Source organism: Talpa occidentalis, unplaced genomic scaffold, assembly GCF_014898055.3.
Source record: "Talpa occidentalis isolate TD23 unplaced genomic scaffold, MPIMG_talOcc4v2.1 talOcc4.13, whole genome shotgun sequence".
Taxonomy (NCBI): domain Eukaryota; kingdom Metazoa; phylum Chordata; class Mammalia; order Eulipotyphla; family Talpidae; genus Talpa; species Talpa occidentalis.
In genome coordinates, this window is record NW_023601322.1 from 14,034,299 (window position 1) to 14,060,547 (window position 26,249).

A 26,249-nucleotide genomic window follows, 5' to 3' on the forward strand; every position below is an offset into this window, starting at 1 on the left:
CAGGAGGAGACAGGAATGGGGACTGGTAGAAATAGAGCCCCCCCCTCTCAGCCACAGAGGGTTATACTAGGGGCCTTCAAGCTTGGTGACCACTAGATTTCAGAGGCGTTGAGTCTGTGACCAGACTCTACCATGTACTCATTCAGCCTCTTGGAGATGCTGGGTTTGAGGCCCATGATGGCCTTTCGCTAGGAAAGCTATTTACTTTCTCGGAAGAGAAGAGAATTATGTACATTTCTGGAATTGTTTGGGACATGAAAGAAAATCATGAAGCGGGAACTGACTGTTAACTAGAAGTGGACATCCAAAAAATAATTGTTGTACATAGGTTTCAACTGACACCTGCAGTGGTGCTGAGGATGAGAGAAAAAATACTAATGACACAAAACGGAAAAGGTAAATGGTGGGAAGTAGAATAGACGCTCTTTTTCTTTGGAAACCTATTGCTGTGTTGTATGTAATTCAACTCCACCCCTTTTACTGAAGCAACTTTTATAAATAAGTAGAGGATTTCTGTAAATATCAGATTTAATATTTTTAGTTTTGTCTTTAAGGGTCGTGATATGTTTAATTTGTAAAACTGTTTACATCACCTTATGCCAGGTCATTGCGGGCTTTTGTCTGGTTTCAGAGCAACTGCTTTGCGGTGTCCTGTACAGAGCCTTGAATTAAAGAAAGAGGGAGAAAGAAGCTGAGGGGGTGGGTGGGCCTTCAAAAAAATAAATTACAACACAGTGGATGCAATGAAGAGAATTCATGTTATCTTGTTTTTCCTTGACTATACATTGCTTTGATTTCATTCTGTGTTTATGAGGCTTGCAGTATTCTTTGGCTTTCTTATTTGTAACTTATTTGTAGCAGTTTCTTTTGTGTGCCACTTGCCTCCTAGAATTTGGACCAACAGTTCTGAGTAGCTGAACAATTTATCGAGGACAGATCAGCTAAAATGTGGCTCAACTTTAGTAAAGCAGAAGGAATGACATAAGGTTAGGTGACTGATGTGTGAGTTTTTGAATTTGATTTGGTTTTACATGGAAAGGTTGAAGCAATGATCCATGTATTCTAATAAAAATCATCAGTACAAATCAAATAAAATCTGGCTTAGTGGCTATTTTCCCACTGTATCACTCACGGCTAGCCTGTGCTGTTACAGACCACATTTGGCAGGCACCGTTTTTTTCCTACAACAGAATCTTAAAGTAACATCGCAGTCTTTGCTGTGTTAAGAAGGCATCTTTGCTAATCAAACTTTCTGCTAATCTCATCAGATAAATCATCATTCTCTACTGACAGCGCTGGCTGCCCCAGGACCTCTTCCCTGCCTCTTGTTTTCTCTCAAGATGCCTGGTTATTGTCATTCTTCAGGTCTTCGCTGCTGCTTTCTCCTTTCAAACTAAGGACATTTCTTCCATTCCTGAGGAAGATTTACAGCTTTAGGCTGTGCCACTCAGTGAATTTGTAAGACCGGTACGTCACACAGCCCAGCTCTTTCTAAACAGTGCTCCGCTCGCTGTCAGGTGGGCAAGAGGCAGACTGCACCCAAGTAGGAGAGAGACTAAATGAAAACATTGCTCATCCCCATGAATTTGATGTGATTAAATTTAAGAAATACCAGGGGAAGTGTCCTAATGCATTTCAGTTACTACCTGAAAAATGTCCTTTTTACATACCATGGCTGCCAATTTCTATTTCATTTCATTTTTGTTTTCATGCTCCTGCAAAATGGTGTCAGTTTGTTCATACTTAAGTGTGCAGCGTATTTTGATCCTAATTTCATACTTTCAGTGATTCTAGATTAATCATTTAAAATGAGGTGTATATAGTAGAAAGCATATTACAAATGTGAGGTTACCTAATTGCAAGATAAAAAAACCCCTGAAGACAAGCAGATTTCTCTGACCTCTCTGATCACGAGCATGGGGACATGAGTTGAGTAAGTTGCGCTATCTGGGGATTGTTTTAAGCACACTCATTAATATAAAAAAATATTAAGAGTGTGTATCATAATTGTGTGTATGTTGATTTTACACACACACACGCGCACACTTTTTTTTGCCAATGTCTGCCAGGCATTTGGCTGAAATGGAATTGTGAGGAAAATATTCTAAGCATTTGTAAGTCAGAGTTAAACTGCACTAGCGCTGTTCAGTTTATGAAAGTAACATGGGCTTCAGTCAAAGGTTGAAGGGGGCATTTCCACCTTGATTTCAGTGAGTTAACTCACTCAGTGCATTAATAGGCTGTGGTCTGTCAAAGGGCAGGTTCCACTCACAGTCATTTCTGTGCTCTGGCTTCACTCATCACTTTGTGACTGTGGCCTATTCTTTTGCATCCCTGATCTCTAAATGTGGGAATGCTTTCGTTTTAAGCTTTCAGTTTATTTCCCACTTTTAAAACATTAGATCTGTTTCCTACTTTTTTTTTTTCTTTTGCCAGCCTATGAAAATCACACAAATTTTTTTTCTTTTTTTTTTTTTTCACACAAATTTTTTTTTCTCCGTCTGTCCTAAATGTATTTGTCTGTCCATTTGATTTTAATCGGGAAGTGCTGCTGCTGTAGCAGATCTCCTTTTTTTACACTGTGACTTTCTAGAATGTGGTGAAAAGAGGCAACAAATAGCCATTTAGGACAGCATCAACTCCAGGATGGATTATTTAACTTGACTTTATTCATTGCATTGAATCACAAGTGGGTTGCTCATTCTTGTCTTTATCTTGGCTGAATTCCTTCAAAGTTAATAGTGTAACATGTCTTCATTTAGACTGTGCCTGTCTTCCCCATCCCAACCCTGGGTCATAAGGCTTCCACTTGTTCCTTGAAATGTCACTACAGCATAAATACACCATTGAGTAATATTTCTTAACAGTTTAAGTTTCAGTCTAATATTGCATTTATTGTCCTACGTATGTGTGGTTTGTGGCCGATTGCAGACCAAATGGTCCATAAGGCAGCCTGGAAAACCATGACGGGTTTTTGCTGATATGATTGTGAAGGGAGTGGTATGTGAGCAAATATTCATTTTTTTTTAACTTGCATGCATTCCCCCCACCCCATAAGCACATAATTAAAAGTTAGTTTTTTGGGGTTTTTTAAGATTTATTTATTTATACAAGAACTGGGGTACAGACCAGAGGCGCGGGAGGGTGGGAGAATTCACCAGAGCAGAACAGGCAGATAGACCAAGAACATTGCCGAGGGGACAGCAGGCGAGACAGAAGAGGTCTGCCGCACCATGTTGGTATCCCTGGCCAGCCGGGAATTGAACCTGCTCTGCAGAGGCAGTGGACAGCTCCACAGAGCTGCGCTCAATCCGCTGTGCCACCAGGGAGTCTCCTTAAAAGTTAGTTTTGATGGTCTTGAAGACTCTCTCCCTAAAATAGCTGATTAGTTTCACAGGGAAAAATTGAGATGATACAGAAAAGTCCCACAATACCTTAACCAGGTGATGAAATTAACGTAACAAATGAAGAATAGCTCACCATGCCTCCATGAGGCTCTGCAGGTAATATCCTGGGAGAGAAACGAGGCCACTCGAGTAGTATTAAATCTGAGTACAATCACTTAGAAACATCACATAGGCCTTAATTGTGAAACTTTTGACAAAATAACGGACCTACATTCCTCCAAAATGCAAATATCACAAAAAGAAAAGAAATACTGAGCAACTGTTTATGATTAAAATAAATGAAAAATAGCAGCATTATTCATAATAGCCAAGAGATGGAAAAAACCTAAATGCCCATCCATGGCTGACTGGTTAAAGAAGTTATGGGATATGTGCTTCGGGAACACAACTCAACTATTAAAATACGTGACGTCTTGCCCTTTTGTGACATCATGGAGGGAGCATGAGGAAATTATGCTAAATAAAATAAACTAGAAATGGTCTCACTCATATGTGAAATATAAACAAAACAAATGAAGTACAAAACATAAAAATAACACTTAGACTGTGAGGAAAAATGGTGGTTACCAAAGTAGGGGTTCAGGGGAGAGAGGGAGGGGGAATGGATGGAGGAGAAAATTTGAGAATGTAGATGGCACTATTACCTTGGTGATGAGGGCAGCGAGGTTTACACACATGTTGAAGTGCGAAGCCATGCACTGCAAACTTACATAATATTTTAAACCAATGGTAAATCAATAGAATTAAAAATAGAAATTAATGAAATAAAATAAATGAAAGCGATGTTATGATTGAATGCAGTGGGTGATCCTCAAATGAGTTCTCTACAAAATGGTGAAAAGTACCAAATTGGAATGTAGACTAGGGATTAGATGAAACTTTTCTATCAACAGTGGATTTCCTGGTTTTGATCAATATGCCAGTTTCGGAATTTGGAAATACATGAAAAGTACTAAGGGATTAAGGGAAAGATTGATGGAACCGTCTCACAAGTGGTTCCATGTAACAAATGATATTGTTTTAACTGTATTGTAATTAAAAACCTTTAAAATCAAAATGTGGAGAATGTGGGAAAATTTTAAAAATATATTTTCCCTTGACTTCAGCCCTTGATCTTTTCTTGATTAGTTTCCAACTGGGACTAGGGTATATATGGGTTTTTGTTTTTGTTTTTTTCCTGAGGACCCTGGGAAAGAAATTTTGATGGGCAACCATTGGTTGGGAATCACAACCCTAGATTATATGTTATTCTTTCAAAAAGAGTTGCTAGGATCATTTTGAGATGTCATAATTATGGCATAATCTTTATTATGCCAATACCCAGTAGAGTAGCACATAAACTCTTAAAATTGGAATGAGAGGGGGGCCTCCGTGGTGGTGCAGGGGTTAAGTCTCAGCATTGTCAAGCTCTCACCAGACACTGCAGCACAAGTTCGATCCCTGGCCAGGGATCCCTGGCCACATGGTGCAGCAGACCTTGCCTATTTTGCCCGCTGCCCCTCTCAGCAGTGTCTCAGTAGATCCATGTGTTCTGTTCCCCACTCTGGTAAATCCGCTCAAACCTCCCCCCACCATATTTCTGGCCTATAGCCTAGTTCTTATATGCATAAATAAATAAAAATAAATCTTTAGAAAAATTGGACTGAAAGGGTCAAAATTGCTTTTGTTTAGTTTGGGGATATGAATATGATGTAACACTGTTGCATTCTTGCTTTAACCTGGTGAGAGTAGCCTGCAGTTGACTGAGTAACTCACTATTCTTAAAATACCACTAAAATTCAAATTCTTTTTTCTCACATTTCTGATTAACAAAGTTGAAACTCTGTGGCTGAATATCTGACTATAAAGTTAGGCATACTGCATCCTATTGAGCCCATTTAGTAAAATAAAGAGATTTTCCCCCTGATCCCAGCTATTACAATTTCATATTTGTGAAGTATTTCAAATTCATTTTTAATAGACCTCTTCCCTTCAAATTCATGTAGAGATAGATTTATAAAACTAAACAATTTATGCATTTTTACAGATTTCCATTGTCTGTGTTTGATACTGATTTACCTCTTTTTAATTGCCACAGAGATAAAAAATTAGTAGTTTAAAACAGTAGGAACTACATGTTCTGCTGTGATCAAGGAATCAGATAATCTGGCTTGTTTGCTTAAGGGGTCTGTAGCTTGAGACTTTTATAGGGCAGTATTAAAGCTCTGAGCCTTCTTATTATGCCAATACCCAGAAGATTGCTTTAATGAGAAGTAAAGGGCCTTTTTCCAATTACAAGGGAATAACTGTATTAAGTTCCTGTGTTATGTCAACCTGCTTTGATTTGATTACCGCGAAAGAAATGGATTTATCTGTCAGTGTTACTTAATTAAGCCCTCTCATTGATGTTTTGCAGAGTAATATAGTGTGGTTTGCACATTTGAGCCTAAATACAAAGAAAATTGGCCTAAAACTAAGACATGACCCCTGAAGATAACATGTAAGATTGATTGCTTGTCATTGCCAGGTCAGAGGCTGCAATGTTAAACACAGGTGGAGGGTTGGGATGTTGAAAGGATCAAATGAAAATCAGGTTATGGGAGTCATTTTTTTTTAAGCAGAAAGACTGTGCTAGAAAACTGAATTTTAGGGAAGATTTTTGAATATTTAAAACTGACTTCACCAATACTAGTCAAGCATCTGGAGTCAGGGGTAACATGAAATAAGACTAGAAGAAACAGGAGAATAGACTTATTAAAATGTAAAAGGAAATAGAATAAAAAAGAAAAAAATCAGGAGGAACGGATGCCATGTGGGAAAAGTGTACCATTGGGGTTATACAGAGCAATTACAGCCTACAAATATTTCAATTAAGCCAGCAGTCCTTTCCCAGAACCTCACAAATGGCACCCCAGGGAGAAAAGAGGTATTAGGAGAAAAAAGAAGAAAAGATAAAACTGTTACATGTTTTATCTTGACTCTTTGTATCCGTCCATTGGAATGAATTTAATAAATTATTTATCAAGCAGGCATTTTAAATATCAATGCCTATCTCTTAAATCATTACTGTGTTACCGATTTTGCAATAAAAATTGCATGTATGGTTTGAAAAATACATGTATAATTGCATGCACATACTATCAGTTATACTTCTTTATTATGAAATGAAGCACATTTTAAAATATACTGTTACTTAATTTTTTCTTTTCTAAAATATCTACCTTTTGTTTCTCAAACTTTGTGATGCATATTTGTAAATAATTCTTTAAAATGTACCAAACATCTAGTTAAAAGCTTTCCAAAATTATATTCACTTTTAATTTAGAGATTTTGAAGCTTATTTATGCAGTATTGAAATTAGAATATATGTTAGTTTTATTTTCAAAGTCTTCAGATATGGCAGATTACTTAAATTTTGTTAATACTAACCTGATTTGAAGTATGCCTACTTACCAAGAATGTTATCTTAGTAATACTGATTTCAGGAAGTGAAAGGATGCATATATATTTAACATTTATATTCTTGCCTCAATTATTTATGGTCCCCCCTTTTTTTTGGGAAGGTGAGAAATTGCTTTGAAGGATGAGATTTTGAAAGGACTTCACTCTTTAACAGAGAGACCCAAACTGGTTAATTTCAAGCATTTGAAATGGAAAGTTACTAAACAACCCATCTCTCCATGTTTCACATTCTACTAAGTCAAAATATTATTCAAGTTAGATTATCATTGATACTTCCAAATTATATGAATTGATATAAAAACTTAAAGGTTACTTTTATACGCTTTTCATAACCTAACTGTTTACTCACCAGACTTCAGAGTTTCAGAATAAGGAACACCATATACACACATTTGCATATGTAGCATATGCATTTTAGTTTGTTACTTTCATATTATCTGAAACTCATATTATATAAGAATGCTTTTCCTGTTTTATAGCACCACAAAATGTAACTTCATTTTTTAAACAGCATATATTTTAGTGTTGATTTTTTAAATTTTGTTTATTTTGAACTTAGGGAAAATAATATTTTTAAACAGTATTTTAAAGTATATGCTCAAGTAAGTTTGAATTGGAGGTTAATAATAGCTAAAATTGTGTAATAATTCACCTCTGAACCAATTTTCCTACTCTGTGTTTCCCACAACAGAGCCACATTTTATCTTTTTTTTACAACAATTTATATATTTACATGTATGAACTGTAAGGCCATCTTGACCTTTGGGTTTTCAGATTTATTTGATAGGGAAATTCATTAGCCCTGAGAAAGTAAGCATTGACAGCAATTATCTGAAAATAGAAAGCCCAGGGCTCTGTTCTTTACAGGTGATGTATTTTAGAGCATGTGTAAGAAGCATGACCTTACCCCTCATCTTTTACTCAGTCAGATTTGGGAAGTGCTGAAAGTTTCTTCTTAGTTCTTAGACCAGTCATTACAAAGCATGTCTTGTTTCTTATCAAACCAGAAAGAAGCGATTATGGTTGTGAGGACATAGTCTATCAATATTTGAAGCTCAACTCTTCCTTCCTGTGTACCAGGACTCAAATTGGACTTTAGATTTCTCTACGTAGAGCTCTTATTATACTGGGTGCTAATGAAAATGTGCACATCCTTAACACGCTCTTTGCTGATGAAATATTTTGAACTCTAAATTCATCTGGCTCTGACGGAGAGCATATGCCATCTCAGTTTGTGTGGCGGGCTCAGCCAAGGGTTCTTCCTGGACTAGGAAATTAGTAGGAGCCACAGATGTACGCAGTCTGTGAGTTTCCATGATGGTGTGGAGGATATTTAATAGTGTCTGTTGTTGCAGAGAGAATCGTTTGAGACAGTGTAGACTTCAACATGTTTCAGAATGATTACCTTTCCAGGAAGAACTTAGTTTCAGTCTCTCAGTGCATTCTGTGTAGAAGCTTTCATCAAGAAATCAATGTATTTCTGCAAGAGTAGGAACTAGTACACCCTTAGAGCAATGCAAAAAACCCTTTGGTGGTTCTTCCAACTTCATGAAACACTAAGACCCTGCACGTTTGGCATATTTTGGGCTCTAAATACGGAAGGACGCACACACAACTCTAGCCCAAAATAACAGAGTTGGGTAACATTCAAACTTGTTCATTTCAAATCAAGTTTCAACCTACAAAATATTTAGTCCATGTTTTCAGCTTGGGCCTTTGGTCAGTGTGTCGTTCATGCAGCACTCAAAGAAACATATTGAAATAGTGAGATACGAACAGGATGTTTTAAAGGCAAATGAAGTCACTAAAGAAATCTAATATTTGCTGAATTCTCAATGATTGTGCTGTAGAGGTTCTTGAAAAAGATGGGATTGGTGTGCTCTAAGCATATTGGCAGTTTCCAAAATCCAGGAGATTATTTGAAAGTCTCTGGTCTTTCAACACAACTAGAAGTCATAAAAATGTGAGACTTAAATTTCCTGAAATAAATCACCATCTTACATAGTTGTGTGGTTTGGTCGTTTCAGATTTTGGAGAGTACCAGTTACTGATTATTTACTATGGGTCAGATAATTTTCTCCTAAGTTTCTGATTATTTTCGAATTATTTAACATTCACTCCTTAAAGTTGAAAATACTGTTATCCTCTTATCTCCTATTAGATACCTACTTTGGGTGGATTCTGGGTATTCACTCATATTCTCCTTGACCCAAGAGGCTATTAAATTTTCTAGGCTGTCCTCAGGACAAATATGTCTTTTTTTCCTTCCTGCGTTCCAGCTTTCACTTTGATTTTGGCTTAATAGTTCCTTACTACTTTGTTAGCTCATTTGTATTTTAAAAAAGATTTAAAAGTTTTTATCCATCATTTTTAGGTTTTTTTTTTTGAGGGGGTGGGAGACTTGTTAAAATATACTAGCCTACCTTATTCACAAGAGTGAAAGTCAAACCCTCAAACCCCCTTACTTTACAGTTGACAAAAATGGGCTTGGAGGCCAGTGATTGGCTCAGACCGTAGAACCGATAAATAATAGAGTAGCTGTAATATCCAGGTCTCCATCCCAACTCCCAGTCTATCTGATAGTTTCCTTCTTACTGTCCACATATGCAAAGTGGAGATTTGAGTAATCAATAAGTTTAATGAATGTGGATGGGAAATCATAGAAATTAAAAATGTGTCTGTATATCTTTTCTCTAAATGGTGTGTTTGGTCCTAGTTCAGCCCAAACCTCATTTTGATGTTTTGTTGCCAAAAGCAAAACATTTTAGAAGGGACTTATATAGAACTACTCAAATAAAACAAAATTCGTACATTTTCGGCAACTCTTAAGCCTATGAAAGTTATTACGTCAGTTCTCATTTAGGGTAAAAATGAATTAGAAAAGTCTTGAACAATAGAGCACATATCAGTCTTTTGGAAGAATCACTTCAGTCATCCACTGAGAGATTATTTTGTTCCCCCCGCTGCCCAGGTTATTATTGTCTTTCTTCTATCTCCCCATCTTGTCTAGGACGACAACATAGAGGCAAGAGCTAAACTATTCAGATAGTTTCCATTCCAGGTGGTTTTTTGTTTATTACTCTATTGCCTTAGTGATTTCACACATCTCCTGTATGTTGTTTTGGCTTACTGTCTAGCTGTAAACACTTCTCACCCCAAGATATTGTGTCTTATCTTTATTTTGTGTTTTATTTCAATAAAGAACTACTTGCTGTACTCTACCATACTGGCTTTTGAGAAGTACTTACATGAGAAAACATCTTTCTGTTCTAGAAGGAACATACTTCACAGTTTGGTGTGATGTAAATATGTAGCTCTATAGCTGCATGTATGCCCACATGGTTATTTGTATAATAAATTACATGATTATCAAACTTCATTGTACTTGTTGTTGATACTGTGGAGAACACTGCCTGCTCTTTTTCATTCTGTGCTCTCTGTTGGATAGAGAAGAGGTCACAGTTAGTTTCTGCCTGGATTTAGTACCCAAATTAGTTATGTTTCTCCTGAACAATTTGTGTGTTTTTATGTCATACGTATTGTGAATTTTGTTTCACTCTTTGCTTCGCCAACTCAGCAGCTTCTAGAATTTTGAAATTATCCAGCTCATCACAGTGTATATTTTGATAAGCTCATCATATCTCTGGCTTCATTGTGCCCCTACTTTTATTTCCCAGTCTCTTGATTTCCTCTACTATTCATTACACATGCACATACACATATGTGTGTGCGCACGTGCATGTGTCCATATTCAACATATATATTATATATAGTGTTGTATATAATTATGTAATCCCTTGTAGACAAAAAAATGGGTATAAACTCTCAATAAATATTTATTCTGCCTGGAGAGAAGTGACTGGTGGTAACATTTGAACTGAGATCTCTGGAATTCTCACCAGGGAGGCATATGTGGTGGAGAAGAGCTTTCCCTGACTTCAGCATCCAACAGCATCTACACTTGTGTCTCAGCTGTGCTATTTACTGACTCCTTGGGAGAGTTTTCTTTCCTATCATCTAAGCCTCAGTTTTATTATATATAAAATGGGTATACTGTTAGTATATTTAAATGCTTAGTGTAGCATCTGGCATATATTGAAGCTCATTAAATGTTAGCTACTGTTTTTTATTTAGGAATGAGGATCAATTTAGGTGCAAGAAATAGCAGATACGAGAAAAAAAAACATGCAGATATAAAAGTGTGTGCATTGTCTAGGTATGGGAGCATGGAATCAGGAATAACCAAGCACAGGTCATATACAGGGTTTACATAAAAAGTGAGTCTGGGCAAGAACTGCTGGGTTGCAGATGTGATGGGAGTGTGTGTTGTATGTTGCTGAAAGCAGCAACCCAGATAGGGATTTTAAGATAAGGAGTGAGATAGGCGAATCTTGGTAGTGTGAGGCATGCATTTGTCTGTTCCCAATAGAGGAGGCAGTGGATCTTAAACTCCTGTGTACATGAAAATGACCCCGGGACCTTGTGTAAAGAACGGTTTTCTTGGCCCCGCCTTCAGTGTTCCAGATGGAATAGGTCTGTAATAAAATCTGAGATGCTGATTTTGAAATAAGCATACTAGGGGATTCCAACATAGGTCCTCCAGTGCACTTTTAGATGCACTGGAATAGTTGTTGTGGAAATGCTTGCTAACTAACTGGCAGGTATGATGAAGCTCAGTGGGAGGGAAGATGAAACAAACGACTTAGAGTAACATGTTTACGTTATTATTATTACGAGTTACAAATATCCATGCAAACCCTTTGTCTTCTTGCTATGGATAAATGAGCCCCAGTTATATAGATTTTTTTTTCAAACATAAAATATAATCAGAAATCATACAATTATCCTATTAGATTTGGAGAGCAGAGATTTGTCCTTATCTTCTAGATCTAGCAGGAGGCTAAGGGAAGGAAAAGCCTGTTATAAAGAGAGCAATAAAAGGGAGGAAGCAGAAGGGAAGGTACAGCAGCATGAGGTCAGGAAATCAGAAAGATGGAAATGGGAGAGGATAGGAAAAGAGCAGTCAGGTCTGATTGGTTGGGAATCTATTTGTGAAGAAACCCAGCCAGTATTTAACCTATTTTGAAAAAAAAAAAAATAGACTTCCAGCATTTTTAATTAGTGGATTGCTCGCTTTTGAAATTGCCCAGTTGGGAATACTCAAGTTTTGATGTGTTTTATCTGCCTGCTAATTAGCAGGCTGCTTGGGTGACCATCATTTTCCCTTTCTTCTGTGGACAGAAGATATATGTGAAGGTCTCTTGAAGCACTCTGGGTTAAAAAGCAGAAGACACTGCATATTATAAGAGTTCATACTAAATTTTAAATCAAATTCCTGTACAGCTTTTCTCCAACTTGATTCTTCCCTCTTTCTCTTTAATACAGATTTCCCTTTATGTAGAGAGTTCAACAATCTTGGCACAATTTGACCTTTGGGAACTATTTTTTTGTTATGTGGGGTAATTCTAACATTTGTAGTATGGTTAAATGCATCCCTGGTCTCTACCCACTTGATGCCAGTATCTCACACACCCCTGCCCCAAGTTGTGACTGCCAAATAATCTCCAGACACTGCCAAATATCAACTGGAAGTCAAAAATGCTCTCCAATGGAGAACCACCAGTCTGACATTAATTTGTATGGTGTCCTCTCCTCCTTGTCTTGGCTTACTTTTCATGCTGAAAATCCTCTTTGGAAAATTCAAATGGGGGGGTCTCCCCAGTGGCGCAGCAGTTGAGCGCTGGGTTGCGAAGCTGCCCACAGCCTCTGCAGCGCCGGTTTGATCCCCAGCCACCCGGCGAGGGTCCCATATGGCGCGCAAACCTCTCCTGCCGCCCGCTGCTCCCCTCAGCAGTGTATTTCATCAGTCTGCCTGTTCTGCTCTCCGCTCTGGCTCTGGTAAATTCTCTCACCCTCCCGCACTTCTGACTGTACCCAGTGCTTGTATAAATAAGTAAAATAAATAAATTTTTTAAAAAAAGAAAATTCAAATGATAAAATGGGTCTAAACAATATGAAATCTTACAGTAGATAGAAGAATCCAGTTCTTTCTTTACTCTTTGGCTAAATATAAGAGAGTGATATCACATTAATCTGACCTGGCTGTTTTAGGAAAAAAAGAAATCAAGTTATGCTACACTACTGACAACTTGCAGTGTCAAGAAATTTTATTATTTATACATTTTATTTTTTGCTGAAAATATTGGACACAGTTAAGGATGAAGAGAACCGTGTAGGCTACAAATCTTATTCGTGTGAGAATAGTAGTGTTGTCAGTCTCTTCTTCCTGTACTTCAGTTCAGCATATACCACATAGGCCAGGCTGTTGCGTTGTTAAACAGCAGATTTGGGCAAAGTGTTGCACTTTATCTCCAGACTGGATGTACTCCTCAGAGCTTTCCTGACAGCCCTTAAAGCCCAGAGTCTTTGATTTTAACTGGCCACAGGGGACATCTGTTTACAGTTGCATTATCTTCCAAAGCACTAACAAAAGGAACCAAAATAATGTTTGTTTAAAAAAAAGAATGAATTCAAGTTCAGTGTAATAGTTGCTTTTTGTTGTTGCTGTTTGTTCCATTCCTTAAAAGATATTCTAAAACACCATGTACTCCACTGTAACCAAAAATAAATCAATTAATTATCCTATGATTACTTCTGCTGATAATAAAATAGCAGTAATAAAAGGAATGACAGTAGTGCATCAGGAGAATAAACGGTATCACTGAAATGTTAGGAAACACAATAAATGGTATTATGTCTCCTGAACCAAAGTTTCACACCTCCTCCTCCAGTTCTGTCAGAGGAAGTTTGTGATGGCCGTCTGTTATCAACCGTGATTAAAATCATAGAACAGTGAAACTTTTTTTTTACTTATGAAGGGCCTTTCATCAAAAATCTCAAAGCCATTCTAAATATAGAGTGACTGATCTTTAAAACACATTTGTGTTTTAAGCAATTAATATCATAACTTAAGTGTTATGCTCTTCATTTGAGTTTTTGCCACTTGAAGAATTTATTGAGCAATTAGTAATTCAGTGGGCATTAGAGTTTTGTAGGCACAGAATTTATAATGCCCACTCTTTAATACTTCATGTAAGTCTCTTCATCATTTATCAAACTAAAACATTGCATTAGTAGTTTTCATTGTCACGTCCCAATGTCCAGATTAAGGTCTGTAGGCCAAGTAGTATGTCTATCAAAAAAATGGAAAACTAAAACAGTGCTAGCTTAAAAAATTCTTTAAAAAAATCCTAACATCCTTGTAATGCACTAATGGAAATAGACTACTGGATTTTTTTTTTTTTCTTTTTGGTCTGGTGTATTTTGTCACGTGTCTGTTTTCTGGTGTGGTAAACCTTGATTAGTGAACAGAAAGTATCCAAGAACACTCTGGTATGGAGGCTGCCGATGTTAGTATGAATATTTACCTTAATTTAACTTATTTAATATTACGGTTGTGTTAGTGTAGTTAGAATTTATTTTGTCCAAAAGATTTTAATAAAATTTTAGGTGCAGTTTCATGTTATGAAAGTTGAACCTGTGAAACATTGTGAAGTATGGAAGTAATTTTTATGTTCATACATCTGGTTCCTGAGGGTCCAGTTCATTTCTGCTGTGAATTTAAATGAGTTAATTTAAGTAGATGGGTCAGAAGCCACTATCATCATCGTAGCCCTGTGCCTGATTCTTAATTAAAGGCAACAGGAGATTAATTTGAAACATTAATTTAAAAGTGCACATACAAAAAGAAAGAATTATTGCAAGAAAGCCTAAAGAACTTTTCTCTTGTCCCTAGATGTAGAAGACAGAAGTAGCTCAGGGTCCTGGGGGAATGGAGGACATCCGAGCCCGTCCAGGGTAAGTACATCTAATCTTTTTTCCCTACAACCAGACATCTCATATATGTAAATTGTCAAAGTGAATGTGAGTTTCTCTCATACACACACACACACACACACCTGACAGATATATACACATACTAAGTTTAATGAGGATCAACTCCTCTTTGGAAATATTTTTCCATTGTTTTAATGGTTGCTGCTACAGAATTGGATACCTGTTATATTTCTGCCAACTGGAAGAAATATCCTTTATTATTTGGCCAAATTTTTCTGGTTATCTAGGTGATGTATTGGAGTAAAATGACAACTTTATAATTCTGAAGATACATAGTATGAGGTTCTTTTCTGCCCGTATAATCTACTTAACAAGTGTGAGTTGAATTTACTTTGTAAACAAGCGTATTATTCCACTAGTGAAGCCTTTAGTTACCAGTTGGGTACATTCATTTCTTTGGTCTCAAGTTTTTGCTTTTCTTTTTCCTCCATGCTTTGATAGGTTGTTTTGGTGTAATGGGGAGACCTTGGAATGGAGCTGGAGTGGAATTGTTAGGTTCTGTGTATTTTTGTATGTATATGTCCTTGAACATATGATTTTTGCCCCTTTGGTCCTCATTTTCTTAATTTATAAAATGAAGTCGTAGAACCAGAGGATCTTTTATGCTCCTTTCAACTTAACAATATGTATGTATGCATATGTGTGTATGTATCTGTGTATTTAATGGAATCATTTCTAGACCCTCTAAAGTCCATGTCAGCTTTTATAATATAATATCCCAAAGTGAAAATAGACCTAATACACATAGCAAAACAGACATCTTTCTCTTCCCGGCACCAGTTGTGTAGATGAAACCTCCTATGGGGATGGTAACATTTCTACTATAAGTGTTAGGATAAATTTGGGGCTGGCGTAAGAGACAAGAAAGATAATCATGCTGTCAAAATGACATTTCAGCAAGCCATGGCTCTCCATTTCCACCTGTTCTAATGGCTTGTGCTCCTCACTGTAGTTTTCAGATGCGGAAGCTCACCAGTAACTTTGTTGAACTTGCACCAGCTGTTGAGTTTGACATTATAATGCATTATATGGATGGGCTGAGGAAATTGTTCCTCCTCCTTGTATTACAGTCTGCACTTGCAGAAATAAATCCATTCCTCTTGACATCAAGTGTAGGAGATGACAGTACTTTTCTCTGTTGTTTAGTTCACTCTGACTTAATATCCAAAATATTTTTATTATGTTTCTGGAAACAAGGTCCATTTAGGATCATCCTGATTTTCATTAAATGTCCTGTCTCTCTTTTTTATTTTTGGGCATGTTGGTTTTGAATCAAAATTTTGTAATTTATATTTTCTAAATCTAGGGAGTTTGCATGAGAGATTATTGTGACTAATTTGTACCTGGACAATCTTGCTAAGTCTCTTCTTGCTTATCCTAAAAAGATATTAACAAGTATCTTGCAGTACTGTGCAGAGTTTTAAATTACATAATGTATATTAAATTTTTAGTATACTATTCTCTATGATAGAGGCTCTTAATAAATAATTAGTATTTTTTGCAATGCCTGATACAGAATGAGCATAAAATTCCTACTAAGGCTAGGTATTTAAAATGGTAATATCTTGTTATACATTGTCATATTGGCAGCATTAAGTTATAGTATCATTCAAATTAATTTTTATAAATGAAGAAGGTGGTTGAAAATGGGGAAGTTTGAATCACTAAGGGTGCTAGACATTCTCTGGTGAGATAACATGCATTTCATTGTTCATGCATTTCATTGTTTAATACAGCATTCGTCTTTTTTGTGTGGACAGATTCTGCCCTTTGGTTAACATGCCAACTAACACCTCTGAGTAAATTTGACTTAGACTTTATGGGCAGTGCAACCCAGCTGAGCAGAATCACTTTTTTTTTTCCTTTTTGGTCACTTTATGCACCTTCTTAGACTGAAATTTGACCCATCTAATTTAGAAGCGTTCAAATCATTCCTTTATTTTCTCAAATTCCTTCATTAAAAATAAGTGGGTGGACTTTCTTTTAAAGACATTGGTTTAATTTTAAATTTCAGTTCAAGCAATGGAAATTCATAGTATAGATTTTTGCCAAAATTTAATGTTTTTTTAAGACTTATTTATGCATACAAGAGCTGGGGTACAGGCCAAATATGTGGGGGGTGAGAGCATTCCCCAGAGACAGAGTGAGGAACAGAACAGGCAGACTGACTGAAATACACTGCTGAGGGGAGCAGTGGGCAAGACAGGAGAGGTCTGCTGCGCCATGTGGGTAGCTTCCTGGCCGGCTGTGGATCAAACTCATGCTACTGAGGCTGTGGATTGCTTCATAGTGCAGTGCTTAACCCCTTGCGCCACCAGGGAGGCCCAAAATCTAATGTTTTAAAACTGATTTTTGTGCATTATTTTGCCCAAGTCCAGAAATACTAATTTATGCTACAGTTTTGATGTTCATAGTTACATTGGAATATTTTTAACATTCTTATGTATTAATCATTTATGGAATGATCAAATTCTCTTACAACTATAGTAACAACTAGTACAAATTATTGAAATTTCAGTGTTATAAAGCCAGTATTGCTATTTAAATGATTCTACCTTCATCTTCTAAGAGCAACTAACAGAAGGCTATAGATAATTTTCCCTTAACACAATTTTGCTTTTTTAAAAAAAAAGTCTTGTCAATAATTTAATAATTACAATAGACTTTATATGTCAGTTGTTTTACATGCATTATTTCACTTAATCATGTCAACAACTTGATGCAGTTGGTGCACTATTATTATTCCCAACATTTCACAGCTCTGAAGAGGGAAAACAGAACTTTACAGATTCTAGGACTTTTTCTTACCCACTTATACCTGTGAAGATACAGGTTCTAGGGTAGAAAGGTAAACTGCAGAGGTGTGAATAGAAGGACTATATTTATGTGCTGATTTATTCATGTAAAAGTAAAACATATGCTGTTATTTTATTCACAGAACTATGGAGATGGGACTCCCTATGACCACATGACCAGCAGGGACCTTGGGTCACATGACAATCTTTCTCCACCTTTTGTCAATTCCAGAATACAAAGTAAGACTCGTTTTAAATTAATATCAATTTTGGGAAAGCTTTTATATTACCTTGGAAGGGAAAAGACAAACCCAGACAGGTGTTCTGTGTTTTGAAATTTGGGTCTTTAGCCAGTTCACGGTGGTGAATTTAAACTGCAGAAAACTATCAACAGTCCATGCTTAGTAATTACACATAAAGGATGATGTTTTACAGCCATGTGGAATTACATAATTTCAGTGATCCTGAGTCTACATGGGAATTTTGTCCTTCTTAGACATAAAGCACTTTATCCCAACTTAAGCATTGCGACAATAATTTTCTAGGTTAAGTGTGGTGAAGTTAAAGTGGTGATTATTTATAATAAAGACACCAGTGGGCTTGTCTGCTGGCAATTATATATGCTTATATACAGTCATTCATACATACATGTGTGTATGTATATAGTCAGTGTTAGTTTTGAATTTTTATCAAAGAAGTTATGAAGCCCCTTTAATCAGAGTAGTGTGTTTAAGTGGAATTGTAAATTCTGGTTGTGTATTGATTATCAACTTTAGTACCAAGAGTCCAGTTAATCCCCATCCTTTGTCACTGAACACAAGTGACATGCAGTTGGAGATGGATGGTCTGTGAGTTTCCAGCATGCCCTTCATATTGCCCTCTTTAGCATAATTTACTTCTTTGACTATTCAACAGTTGCCTGAATAGTGGAAAAGATAATTCATAAAGACTTAAAAGGACATGACTGGTGACTTTGGGTTTCATTGAAAAAACTATCTTTGTTCTAGTAAATGTGCGTTTTTTTAACAATATTAGTAAATCCCTCAACTTGGCCAAATACTATTGCAAATTCATCAGTAAAAGAAGCTAAATTTCTTGGCACAAGCTGTTGGACCATACTTCAAGGAAAACACACAGCCATAATTATATCATTCTGAAACCATAATTGCAAATGCTCCTAAAGAATGTTCCGATTTTTAATTCTTGAAAGCTATACTTGTTATTTAAGGTATACATCGTTCTTGAATTTCAGTCATATTTTTAAAAAATCACTATCAAATCCATCAAAAAGGGATTTTAACAATTTATTTTTAATGGGCAATAGCTTGTGATTATGACTTGAAGTGTTATCCCAACTTTGAGAACCAGGAGACTGTGTTGGATCATAGTTCTTATATTTTGTGCTTTTTTTTTTTGCTTTAAATTTCATATTTATGTTTTAACTCTATAGCTAAAACAAAAATCCCAGTTTTTTGGTGAATTGTTGATAAAGAGGTACAACAGTTTCCTAGTTTCAGGACATACAGTTAGTTACAGATGATTAGGTATCTTTGTCAACTTAGATTCTAAAGAACAGCTTCATATGCTTAATAATAATAGCAGTAATTTGAAATTCTAACACCATTGCTTCTCTAGCCTCACCCAACTTTATAAAATACAATGAAAGATTAATTTAAAATAATAATCTTGAGCAGTAGCACCTAATATTAAAGAAATTCCTCAGATTTTAAAACTACCCTCGGATGAACTCTAAAAAGTAAAAACAATAAGTAAATCACTACTAATTTTTTAGAAGTTTATTTTACATGAATGGAAAAGTTTCCTAAAGAACAGTTTGATAAATAAATATTACAGAATATGCCAAATGATATAAAGATACTAAATAATTGTTCTTGTTCATGTGTCCTCATGGGTAACTGCTTTACCAACCAAATTCGTTTTTTCAATCCAAATAGTATTTAAAATATACGTGGGCCCAGAGTCTACAGCTAGGGCGGAGAGAGCTGACTCTTTTCAGTTAGTTGTTGTTTAAGCTGAAAGTCCATGTCAGCTGTGTTCTTTTATCCTGTCTGCCCTCCTTCCCATTAAACTCTTAAATATGGAGGCTAAGACAGTCTCTTGCATTGTGGTAGGAAATGCTACTATGTCCGGGAGGCTCCCACCCACTGTTCCCTATGAAAGGACTTCTCTGTTAGATAAGCTGTCTGGTCTGAAACATGGCTCTTTATTGTTTACAAACTGCTACATTTTCCACCTCAAGCAGATTTTTGCACAGAAAAGAATTGTGCTTGGGCTAAATGGTTTATCTGACATTAACAGTGCAGTGTCAGACTGGGGTCAGGGGAGTCGCCCTCAGAGTGAGAGGCCATGGTGCAGTGTGCAAAAGAAAAAGGAAAAAGCAAGAAAAAGACATTTAAACAACTCTGAAATACCTTGCATTTTTAGTTTGGAGAAGAATTTTTTAAAAATATTTTTTTGAGAACTGACTATGATGTTGCATTAAAAACTCTTCCCACCGCTATAATTTCTCACATCCCAGACGCCTCCTTGATTGGCTTGAGTATCTAAGGCTAGAGTCAGGGAACAAAGATTCTCATTGATTTTACCCAAGCTGCTGTTTATTTAAAATGAAACCACTTTTGAGATGAGCCATGCTTGGTGTTTTGCTGTACCTTTACAAAGAGAAGATAGATCGTTTTAAAGAAATTAAAGACAGTTTACAAATGGGGACAAAGGCAAAATAAGATCTATTAGTGTAACCAACAATTTGAACTCACTGAGTGTATTCTCATATACTTGTGCTATATTCTGAATGTTCTTTGTGTCCAAATCCATATCCTGTGTTATGATCTTAGTGGACGTTTTAAAGTTTCTGACAATTCAGTATGCACTCAGATTCTTTAGTTTTTATTAAAACGGCAAAGGATTTCTTTACATGTCAAAGGCTTAATTCTGATGTGATGTCACATTAGGGAAAAGCAATAGCATCAGAAATAAATCAGCCACTTTATTGGACCAGATTCTCTATTGTCAAATCAATCAAGCCTGTGACTGAATTAGGCGTCTGCTACAGAAATAAGTGACACTAATTTTACAGGAAAGAGTTATTAACTGCAGATGACCTGGTTTTTTTTAAGTAAACTGTTCACTTAGTGAGGTTTTATTTTATTGCACAGATAGAAAAAAAATGAACCACTCTTTCCTTTTGGGACTGAATTACTATATATTTTGTTTTTTATGGCAGTACACTATTTTGGAGAAATGATGCACATTGCTTACCTATTTGCTCATAAACTTTTTACTGTTAACAACACCCTTTATTACAACTCTGAACTTTTTGATTTCACAAGTGGTTTTGCATAAATGCTACATTCTTCATGATGTAATATTTATGTAGCATCACCAAAACTCAATTTATTTGTGTAGCTCAAACTTATGCAAAATGGGATAAAAAAGAGATAGATTATCTCCATTAATTCTTTGGAAATAAGCTTGCATATCTGAATACAATATCCTATTTGATAGTATGCGAATCCCTAAACTAAAAATAAAAAAATACAAAAATCCTTGCCTCTATTCATGCACACACACACACACACAAACACATACTCATGCCTATTATTCTAGAAGGATTAATGATGTTTCTTGGCTTAGGAAGTTGTGCTACTGCTTCCATTGCTATCTTTAGTGATATTTCCCATACAAGGTTTTGAGAATTGATATTTTGTAAATCCTATAAAGAAAAATGTAACTGAAATAAACAAAAAAGACCCCAATTTTTTTTAAAAAAAGTTAGTGTGCATGGCATTTTGCTTTTCTTTTGGTGTGGAGGAGTTTAGAGGAGTTGAGAGATTTTAGCACTGACTCATCTAGCTGACTGCCTAAATTGATAATTCCTGTACCCTTTTACCTGACATTTCCTGAGTCCTCACTCATTACTTTCTTTGGGTAGAGACAAGCCAATTTGCATTTTTACTTTGAAATTTCATGTTCTGTTTTTCTATATGGAGAAAATAAAACATTTCTTCCTTGGGACTACTTCTGATTATCAGTGATGATAATGTACACTTGATCTGTTAGAAACTTGTTCGCTGCCGATTTTAAACATTTTGATTAAAACTTTACAGGTGGTCAGTGGGTAGATTTCAGAATATGCTAATGGGACAGAGGGGCCATGGTTCTTAGTCTTGTCTTTTTAAGAGGATTATATGCAGTCAAATAGTTTGAAAATCCTGGCAAGAGCTATAAGCAGAGTATGGATTTTGTTTAACATTCCTGTTTGTTTGGATTTTTTTTGGCCCAACATTAAACTTTTGCAGGTAATTGTTCAAATATTTTTACAATGGTAGACAATATATTTTCTAGCTAAAAGTCTTTGATCCAAGAAAGGATCTAAGCATGCATTTTCCTTCTATTGTTCCACAGTCTTAATTGAAAACCAGATTTTTTGAGTAAGCAAGTTGCCAATAAGATTATAGATGTGGATTGGTAACTGAAGGATGTGAAAAGTGATACTTTTATGTGGTTGGGTGCAGCTTAGTTCAACATCAGCTGCTGTGTTTTTACATGTCCCATTGTCACTAGTTCAGTTTCCTTATTGTGGTATTTGGTTCTAGTCCCACTATTGGTACACTACCAGTACAATAATTTCCCACTGTAAAGTGACTGGTTTCTACACTAGCTCAGTGGAACATTTTACTGCAGGATTAGATGGAGGTTTCAGGCAGAACTGAAGAAAGCTGCTGGCTTATAGGATGACCTTTGAATCTCATCTGGGTTAGCGGTTGATATTTTGATTTGGTTACTGTAGTCATATTGTGACAGCTGCTAGCTCATTATAATTCGGTTTCACCGCTCCGTTTGCCTAGCAGGAATATTTAGGTTTGTATTACTTCAAAGTGTTTATGGCTACCCAGAGTTTAGCCCAGCATAAAGGTGAAGTGTTGTGAGCATTTTGAAATCCCAGTGGCAAATCCAGTACCACAGTCTTCTTGTAAAACGAAGAATGTGAGCAAACGCTAATATACGGAGTTTTTCTCTTCATTGTAAAACTGGAAATACCCAAGGAAGAGGCTCTTACTAGGAAAACTGTTTTGAAAACCTTAAGTACAAGGGAAAAGAATGGTCACAAAGAAACAGTTTTCTCAAAGCATGGGTACGATTTCACTTGATCTCTTGGTCTGAAGTTTTTTCCCCATGCAAGAATGTAAATACCTGAATATAACAAAATGTATATAACAACAGTGATTATTTGATATTTGAAGGTGCCTGTGATCAAATGATACTTTAGTAAAGCTATGAAAGTGGAATTGTGAAGTTATATATTAGCTCTGATATTTTAGTTCACTTTTTTTTAGTGTTATGAAGTTAGAGGGTGATAGCATGCTGTTTGCAAGTTTATTAGTTAGGATGTCTGCATTTTCAATGCTTTTTTTAAATGACACTTTTTAGCTTGAGTTTATCTTGATATCCTCTGTTGCACTGATAATATGGAGCAAGCAATTTCTGAGAGATGTTTACCAGTGGCCATATTTATTGTTAACTTCATTTGGGACTTTTTTTTTTATTTTGATATGATAAAAGGTCTTTACAAAATGTTAATGAGAAAGAATCTTTTAATGATCATCCAAATGATTTTATTAATTTTGATTTTGAGATGAGTGATTTTGATTTTGAGAGAGATCTGACTTATGTTTTGCTACAATTGCCCATGGGTCTAAAGTCGGTTGTTTCAAACATCTTTAAATTAAGAGTGGAACGGACCTTTAGATGATCTCTGAGGTAATTTTGTCATGTAATGGCCCATTGATCTTTTAGGTATTTCCTGTTACCTTTAAACTATATTTCGCTTTCAGAGATTTTTATCTTTTTTTCTAATTCACTTCTATTTTATGATACTTTGAAGTAACTTTGCTAGTGATGTGTTTCCCAAATGTAATTTCTTAAAGCTTAATTCAAATGAATGTTTCTTTTCTGTCTCAGTTAAATCAAAATCTTTAGATAAGGGGTTAGATTCATAAAGGATAAGGTAATAACTTACTACATTATATCACTAAGTGATAAGTATTATGCCTGGGCCAATGCCTGGTATAAAGTGGCAGGATCTCAATAAATGATTGCTGAATGTTCAGTTTGTTGTTTTTTTTTAAAGATTTATGTATTCGTGCATACAAGAACCGGGGTACAGGCCAGATGCACACAAGGGTGAGAGGATTAACCAGAGACAGAGTAGGGAACAGAACAGGCAGACTGAAATACACTGCTAAGGGGAGCACTGCTAAGGGGCAGGAGAGGTCTGCCACGCCATGTGGGAATCTCCCTGACAAGCTGGGAATCGAACCCCCATTGCAGAGGCTGCGGACAGCCTCATAGTGCTGCGCTCAATTGCCTACGCCACCAGGGGAGGCCCTGAATGGTTTTTTCCCCATGAATAAATCATGGAATCAGATATATAAGATTTAAAGAAATGGAATCAGATATATAAGATTTAAAGAAATGTCTGTAAATTGAAGTCAGATGTACATCTTACTGTATCAAGAAGTAAACCCTAAATCACAGAAAGTCATAGAGAAATTCATTCTATACTACCCTATACTTGACTGCAGGGAATATTCTCCTAATGTCAGGAAACAAACCATGTTACAGTCTGGTAGATTTCAGTTTATAATAAATACACCCCGGATTATTTATAAAAGGAAATAAGTAAAATCAATATTTTTTTGAAATACCACTGAAAAAAGTCGTTTCCAGTATTTAGATAAGATAACTTGTTTCCTCTTGTCCAGCCAGCAAACATTTCTGTTCCTCTTTCTTTTGTCTAACTTCCTTTTCATTCTGCCACCCGATCTGTGGTATACTATAATTCATGCTGTGGTAGTCAAACACCTTTACAGTCAGAATAGGTGGACTTTATCATCCAGTTTTTATAAAATTTAGAAGAAGTGATACCTGAAACATGTTTCTTGAACAGAGAAGTGTAGATTTACTAAATGCCAGAGAGGGGGATTTCTCATATAAGAAGTTATTGACCCGGAGAGAAAATAATTTTAGTTTCAAGTCAAAGTAGAAAGTACTTTGTATCAGGTAGGAATTCTTTTGCTTGGAAGTGATAGAAAATATGAGTCATGGTGGTATGAGGATGACTTTTCTCATAGTGTAAGTATGGTGGTAGGCTGCTACTCAGTGATTTCGAAGTCCTGGTCTGATTCTTTTGTCCTTTCTCTCATTGTCTGAGAGGACTGTTCTAGCTTCAGGTGTCAGGTTTGGGTTTATTGTAGAACTAAGCAGGGGAAAGGTGAGTATGGCCATGTGATCCCCTAACCCCCTAAATTTCATGGCCTGCTCTAACTGTAGTGTTTAAGGGGGTCTGAAAGCACGTAATAACTTACCCGGTCTACAGTGGAGAAAGACAAGGAGAAGAGAGTTGAGAATACATATCAGGCTTAGCAACTTAGATTGTTTATTTAGTTTCTTTTAAGACACTATACATACTTTTTCAGATTAAACAGTTTTGCAAATTAAGAAGGCTCAAACTTTCATGTAGGAAGAACAACATACAAATGGATCTCCCCTCTAAATTCTAGTCAGCAAATTCAAGAGAAAGACAAAGCTCCATAGAGTAGAAAAGGTGTTGAAATGAGGAAATGAAGAAAGTACAGGCATGAGGGTCACACATGGGAGGAGTCTGAGACATCTTGTTCTTATCTCACCTTCACTGTCCTTATCTCTGGAGAAAGGCAAGGCAGCAGCCAGCTAAAGCCAGCCCTCTGCATGTCTGTTACACCACTCAGAACTTTCATTTTTAGATCTTGAATTCCTACCACCCTGTGCAGGATACCCAGGTCATACAGCAGGCCCCCAGCTCCTGCCACCAGTCTTTTCCACTGTCCCAGTATTGCTCTGGCTGAGCCAGAGGCCACCACCCACTCCACAGCCTCCCGTTGCAGTCATTGAGAGCATACCTGGCCTCCCAGAGCAGCCGATCCTGGGACATGCTACTACAGTTACGGGGAGATCACTCCCTAGCAGCATGGCCAAAATACTCTCCTTGGAACTTACCTCCAGCAGTGTGCCCTGTCATTGTGAAGCACTGAGTCCAGAATGCCCAGCACCTGGGGCAAAACAGACAAACAGAAGCTCTGTTTTGTTGTAATATGCACACAGTTGTACATATTCATCTGTAATGTGAAAGATTAGGTGCAGCTGAAGACAATTAATTTTACCCTACATGCCAACACTACGTGAAATTGTGGTCAGAGCTGGAGCCAACCTTTAGTCCAAAGTTTCCTACCTCTGTTGGACACAATCATGGATGATTCAGCCTGACGAGAACATAGGCAGGTCCAAGGACCATCTACAATGAAAGGAAAGCAGGTTGCGAGATAAACAGAGCTATTGATATTTAATAGTAAAAGATTTTCTCTAAGTTTTTCATTGGAAAGATGGTTTCATTTACTTTTTCCTGGGCGTAACCTGTGAAACATGCTTGTGTAGCATTAACCAGGATCTTGCTCTTGGACTGCATTCTGGGGCAGGGATATAAACACTTTACATTTTTAATCTCTCATTGTCCCTCAACTCCAAAAGAAACATCAGTTCAGTTAAGGAGTCCATGTATCTAACATTTATGAAAATCGTCTACCTGAAGTGCTGCTTTGACCTTCGATAGAAGTAAGCCTGTTTTCTCTGCTCACATTATTACCCCATTTTA

General features: G+C 36.5%; 1 protein-coding gene across 10 annotated transcripts in view; it reads left to right on the plus strand.

The window, feature by feature from the left end:
* Nucleotides 1-26,249, plus strand: part of TCF4 (transcription factor 4) — a 347,413-nt gene that overhangs the window by 107,449 nt on the left and 213,715 nt on the right. For all 10 annotated transcript variants that reach the window (XM_054694024.1, XM_054694029.1, XM_054694023.1 and 7 more), the window contains 2 exons: nt 14,644-14,705; nt 17,683-17,779. In XM_054694024.1, the coding sequence (XP_054549999.1) occupies nt 14,644-14,705; nt 17,683-17,779 (159 nt within the window). The remainder of the gene's footprint in view (nt 1-14,643; nt 14,706-17,682; nt 17,780-26,249) is intronic.